This window comes from Hemiscyllium ocellatum, chromosome 15 (genome assembly GCF_020745735.1).
Source record: "Hemiscyllium ocellatum isolate sHemOce1 chromosome 15, sHemOce1.pat.X.cur, whole genome shotgun sequence".
NCBI classification, from domain to species: Eukaryota; Metazoa; Chordata; class Chondrichthyes; order Orectolobiformes; family Hemiscylliidae; genus Hemiscyllium; species Hemiscyllium ocellatum.
The window spans coordinates 10,571,809-10,578,504 of NC_083415.1; the positions used below are offsets into that span (position 1 = coordinate 10,571,809).

At 40.8% G+C, this 6,696-nt stretch overlaps 1 protein-coding gene across 1 annotated transcript in view; it reads left to right on the forward strand.

Annotated features, from left to right (window-relative positions):
* The window catches only part of LOC132822890 (tumor necrosis factor receptor superfamily member 5-like), a 69,919-nt gene extending 63,511 nt beyond the window's left edge, over window positions 1–6,408 (forward strand). Inside the window, exon 9 of the mRNA XM_060836278.1 lies at window positions 568–6,408. Within this exon, the coding sequence (XP_060692261.1) occupies window positions 568–801 (234 nt within the window). The 3' untranslated portion in view covers window positions 802–6,408. The remainder of the gene's footprint in view (window positions 1–567) is intronic.
* Window positions 6,409–6,696: the final 288 nt, after the last annotated feature.

The following is a 6,696-nucleotide window of genomic DNA, read 5'->3' on the forward strand; positions in this document are numbered from 1 at the left end:
TAAGAATGAGCTGGTGCCTCTGCCTACTCAATAAGCTGAATGTTGCTTACCACTTGGTGCCTCTAGAGGCAGCAGAGTCGGAGTTCCATTACTTTGAATGACTTGGGAGGTATTGTGGAAAAATTGCACACTTTGCCTGTCTAAGTGTATCAAGGGATTTGACCCCCCCAAACGGAACAACCCCAAACACTGGATATTTGAACCCTGGCTGTCCATCCACAACATTCCCAATTTGTTAGAACACGCAGAATCCCAATTCATTCCATGGTATTCTCAACCCATTCCAGAAGGGGGAGGGAGTCTAGCAATTTTGACATGTCCAGCACGTTTCTAAGCGTTGGAAGGTTCCGGCAATCCTGGTCTGTCCAGGTTGTTTAAGGTGTGCACCCCAATCTCCAATGCAGTGGCAAATGGCGGCTGCTACTGTATCAGATGCCCTGCAATGTTGAGTGGTTCCTTGAATGTTGTGGAATCTTCCGGCAATGCTAACTGAGTAGTTTCTGCTTCAGGAGTGGCTCATTGTCTATGTGATGTCTCATGGAGACCTACTCTTTGTACCTTTTTCAGAAAAAGAAGCAGGAGGAGACTGACCCTGAGCATGTTGTCCAGGAAACCCAGCCAGGGGATCCAGTTTTCACCCCAGAGATGGAGCAAGGAGGGAGCATCAGTATGCACATTGCGGTCCAGGAAGTAGGCAAGGACAGCCGCCCCTCGGAGGAGGAAGGACAGACCTTGCTTAACACGTCAGGCAACTCCCAAGAGTTTCAGGATACTGCCAATGGGAATGCAGGGAGAAGATGATTGGACTGAGAAATAGTAGTAACGTGAATCGGAACCTGAAACCAACAAATCCAGGATTCAAAGACTTGCCCTTGGATGCCTACAGAACTTCCTTCAGGACTGAATACTGTATAACAGTCTCATTCTGTGCTCACAACATTTTTCTCTAAATCCTCCTATTCTTGGCCTGAGTGCATGAGAAGTCACTGGAAAGGTTGCTCATTGGAGCAGTACAACGAGGGATGCCTGTACTGTTATCAGTGACCACTGTACAGATGGATCACTCCTAAAGCAGAAAGGATCGCGACATTTCTTGGTCCTGCCTTTGATGTGCATAACTGGTGAATCTTGCAGAAAGGATACTGCCTTGTTTGACTGAAATTGGGTGCGTTTGGTACAAAAAGCTGTCGATGTGTACTCAGTCAAGGGATTTATCAACCCCATTATGGAAGTTTACCTGGTTTGGTTGCTGGGTGGAATACACTTTGGCTTGGGATCGCACAGCCCCCTGACCTCCCAGCAATTTGCTCACACCCATTCACATGGATTGTGCTGGACAGCTGGCAACATGTGCCAGGGAATCTTAGATCGCTGAGGCACCAGTGAGTGGTGGGCTGCCGGAGTGGTGGGCTACCAGAGAGCATCCAGTGCAGAACTGCCAGTGCCTGAGGAGGGCTCAGAACTCATGGGGCCACAGAAGTAGAGAACTAAATGGAGGTGAACCCTAACAGGAATAGTCTTCGATTACAGAAGGCATGAGATTAAATAGATGACAATGATAACAAGAATGTCATCCCAGACTGGGATTTCAGATGGCAGCAAAACCAGCCAAACTTCACAATAGCTCTTCGGAATATTTGCTCTTACTGATTCGAGTGTGCGCAGGATAACTCCATAGCTGATTGAGTAATCAGTGACAGCTTGTTTTCATTAGCTTTTATTGAGAATTTTTTCTTGCTGGTTGAGTCAGCAAAATTCCCAGCATTGATGAGTCAGAGCTGGTGATATGAGCTGTAAATGCTATGATTATGCAATTGTATCCTGTCTCACTGGAGGGATACATCAGTAGGGTGTACAGTAAATCAATTGAATTTGGTGCAGAGGGGAATAGGGCCATTTACAGCCGTGGACATAGAAAAACATTTCCATGACACTACTTCAAAAAAAGAGCAGTGAATTACCTGCTCAATATTTGTCCCTCTATCAATATGACAATAATAACTAACCTGCTTGTTATCGCACAGGTTTTGTGGGGGTCTGTTGTGTGTAAATTGGTTGCTACATTTCCTACATTATGGCAGTGACTATAGGTGGAGTCTAAACAATGTGAGCTATACGTTTTGCGGGAATATCAGACAAGAAATCCGGCCAGGGCGATCTCAATGTCTGGAGTTTTTCACTGTATACCTTATGCTTTTGCCAAGTAATATGGTGAGTTTCACACTTGGTAGTGGGGAGTTGTCGATTAAGAGGGCTGTTGCTTGTTAGGTTCCTCATTAATGCCACAAATTGCATTATTAGTATTCAGTTGCATTAATAGTATTCAATTTCCTGCCCTCCTAAGCAAGCTAAACTTTGAGAATTCTTGAAATGAAAGTCAGAGCAGGTACCTGGCGATTTGAGCTCAACAATTGAGCTCTGAAGGATCCCCATCACCAGCCACCAATATCACAGAGCACATTCATGGGGTCAGAAGGAACTGTTCTGAGAGGATAGATTTCATTTAAGCTGACCCATCACCAGTATTCTAGTGAATAGGTTTGGCTTAGCTGGGAGGGAGATTTCAGATAATGACATTTGTATAAGTCTAAAGAGAAAAATTGAGAATGTGAAGCAAAGTGTCAATTTGAGTAGAATCAAGCAAATGATGTCAGGAAAGGACAGAGAACTTATTAATTTTAATAGAGCATTAGTGACTGCAGGCATGTCAAGGAAAAATAGCAAGTCATTCAAACTCAAGTGCTTTACCTATCTGTCTGGACTATTCTTAATAATGTAGATAAATTAATGGCATGGATAGAGATGAATGGATTTGATCTAATGGCCATGACTGAAAAACTTTTGTGTGACAAGGATTGGGAACAGAATATTTGGAGTATGTGACCTTTTTTTAAGAAAAGATATGCAAAATGAAAGAGGTGGTAAGGCACCTCTGATAAGGAAGGATATGGTAAAGGCAACAGGAGAAATTAATTTATCCTGGAAATCAGAATGTAGCATTTGTATGTTAGAATTAAGGAATAATGGGGTTTAGACAACATTGAGTAATTTATGGATAGTCTAACAGTAATCATATTATTGACGGGAATTAGAAGAACATGGAACAAGACTAATGCAATTTTTATATAAACTGGCAAATCCAATTTATCATTAAGACTTGGAGGATGAGTTCATGGGCAGCTTGCTGGAACAATGCATTAGAGTTATTGGAGTTAATTAGTAACCTTGTCATGAAGAATCCTCCAGGGAAGAGTGATCATAATCTGAAAGAGTTTCCTATTGAGTTTGAGATTGACGTGATCAAGTACGTAGCTAGGGTCTGCAGCAGTGTCTCAGATGAAGGAACTAAGAATAATGTATGTTTGCTGAAGCTGCAAACTCAACCCAGAAGGAGATGTGAAGAGCCTGTGAAAAGATATGGATAGTTTACATGAATGGGCAGGAAGGTAGTCAACTTTGAGAGTGAGAATGAGAAAGCAGAATATCTTTTCAAATGTGAGAAGCTAGTAAATGCACTGTTCAGAAGAATTTGTCGCTTCTTGTGTTAAAACACCGAGAGTTAACATGCAGGTAAAGCCTAGAATGATTTTGAAAGGAAGGAAGTTTTCATGGAGTTGTGTAGGACTTTGTTGAGACTGCACCTGGAGTGTTGTGGAAAGTTTTAGTCTCGCTGTCTTAGACAGGAACTGCTTGTCTTGGAGAATGTACAACAAATATTAACTGGAATGATCTCTTGGATGAGTGGGCTGTCCTATAAAGTGAGGTTGAGTAGATTAAGATCAGGGGATTTCAGATTGGGAATAGGCCATTCAGCCCATCAAGCCTGCTGTACCATTCGATAAGATCATGGTTGATGTGTTTGTGGCCCCAGATTCATACTCCATCTGCTCTACATAATCCCTGACACTCCTTGTTTATTAAGAATCCGTCTAACTCACCCTTGAATAAATTCAGTGACTTGGTCTCCCCAGCTTTCTGTGGAAGAGAATTCCACAGACTAACTGTCCCGACAGAATGTCTTCTCATTGATCCTCACTCTAATTTCTCTTACCTGGTGTGTGGACCCCTGAGGTCACAGCGTAGTAGCCTCCTGTGAAATCAAAAGTCATTTTGAATGGCTTATTCCTGCTTTGACTTGTGTTCTTGTTGAGAGTTTTGCACTAAGTCAGTATAACACTAGCGAATTCTTGGATCATTAAGAAGGTGGATACAGTGTTTTGCTGCTAACCTGATCTGTACCTTTAAGACCACAGCCGAACATCAGATAATTGTACATTTCAGATTGTAGTTTAGCAACAGGCTTTCATAGTCAAAAGAAGCAAAGACAGTTTTTAATTTGTATCAACAAAATGATGTCTGGAGGGTTAGTGTGCTCAAGCATGAATTTATGTACTTATTACTAATAAATTTCTTTGGTATTGTTTCATAAGGATGGGAGAAATTTGACAAATAATGTACAATCATAATTCTGGTGCAGAAGTGTAGATACCTGAATCTTTTTAAGACTACAACAAGTAACTGCTCAACATTTTGTACGCATTCTTAAACTGAATTCTTAAAATTAATGCCTGGGTCACTGACAGGTCAGAGTTGAAAAATGTGGTGCTGGAAAACACAGCAGGCCAGGAATGAGAATTCCTGAAGAAGGGCTTATGCCCGAAACGTCGATTCTCCTGCTCCTCGGATGCTGCCTGGCCTGCTGTGTTTTCCAGCACCACATTTTTCAACTCTGGTTCTCCAGCATCTGCAGTCCTCACTTTCTCCTCACTGACAGGTCAAACTGGATTACTATCAAGTGTTTCCTAGACAGCCATCACTCTCCTTTTATACGTCAGGATAAGCTCAAGTCTGTTCTCTGTAAAGGAGGCAAAAAAATTAGAACCCTAACCTGAGTTATCAGAAAAAATCTACTGATTAAAGGAAGGCAAAAACTGAGCCAAACAACTTTGTCAATGGCTTAACTAATTTCAAACATTCACTTCCTCCACCACTGACACTCCATGACAGCAGTGTATACAATCTATAAGGTGCCAGGTAAGGCTTCAAAGAAATCATCTTCCAAGCCCCGACCAAATATAAAAACAAAGACAACAGATACGTGCAAACAGCACTACCTGCAAGTTCCTGTCCAAGCCACTCACCATCTTGATTTGGAAATATATCGCCATTCCTTCACAGTGACTGTGTCAAAGTCTTGGAATGTCTTTCCTAACAGCTCAGAGGCTGTGCTTGCACGCGATGAACTAGAGCAGTCCAAGAAAGGGCTAAGTCACTATTTTCTTGACAGTACTTAGAGATTCGTAACAGATGTTCACCTTTGAATAACACCCACATCCCATGAAATGAAAACAGACATTGCTGCTGAGACTGAGTAGAGCCTGTGGAGAAAGGAAATGAGTTAAAATTTCAAGTTCCATTTTAGTTTCAGAGGAACTCTTGACATTAACCAAAAGTAGATTGTTTGCTCTTTGTGAGATCATCCCTATGTGTGGTGTACATGCCTATCAGCATGTTGACTCACTGTGACACTCAGTAACCAAGCTCCCATCGAGGAATGAGTATGTCCCCTGATTTATGGATACCTCAGGAGAGTTGAAGAGGAGGACTGAAGTCTAAATATGTCACCTTTCTGACAATTCCACTGTCAATTGTAATGCTTTACATTTCTTTAGGGTCACCCAGTGAGATAGGTCAGGAGTTCCAAGGATCACTGTAAATTTTGCTTGAGATTGTGGCTTCGTGAGAGAACTCGTTTTGCTACAAGGCCTTAACATTCTACCAGAAACAGAGTTGACAATCACTGTCCAGACCATTATCGTACCAGCTGGAAGGTTGCTGTCCATAAGCCGACATCTCTGCCTCATCTTTTTGGTGTCTTCAACATGCTGTTACTATTTGATTGTTCTAGGGATCATTGCATAATGAGAAATACCTTGCACCTTCTCCTAAATGTTTAAAACTGTTTTATTCCCAGGCCACTCAATTCAGACAACATTTTTATTTATATCTGTATTTGGTAAGAACTTGATATCAGTGCAAGAGATACATTTTCAAATTCTTTTGTTGCCATTAACATTCAGAGGACTTTGAATGTTGGCTTGAAACCAGAACAGAGAAAGATAAGACCAAGACAGTTCACGGAAGGGTAGCAATTGGTTGCTCTGAAAAGCCTGGGAAGTTTATAATGATGAGTTTTCCCTAACTTGTTATTGCAAATGACTCAACTCTTTCTATATTCCATTGAGAAGTATTTGTTTGTACATCGCTGTAAGTATGCTCTTTATCTTTGCTACTGTTTACTTGACTATTTATATAGTTTTTGACAGTTTAATATATTAACCTGTAGTCTGATTTTAATGTTCATTGTATTTCTTTGCAAAGTTAGTGCTATGAACCAAACCAAAACCCCACAAAATGTAGTAAGAAGATAGTCTAGACTCTAACATTTACTTATTTTAAAAGTTAGTGTTGTGTTCCAGATGCAATTTGACTGTTAAAATATCAGATTTGAAACAAAATGCACTTTATTCATACAGTGTAGCTAAAATGCAACAAAAGAAAAAAATTGGCTTAGTTATAACTCTATAAGGAAACTTAACAGAATAATAAATTATTTAACTACTAAACAGTAACTGTACCAATATACTAATACCCCATAAAGGTTTCTGCACTTGTCATTTCTACATCGTGTCCTAC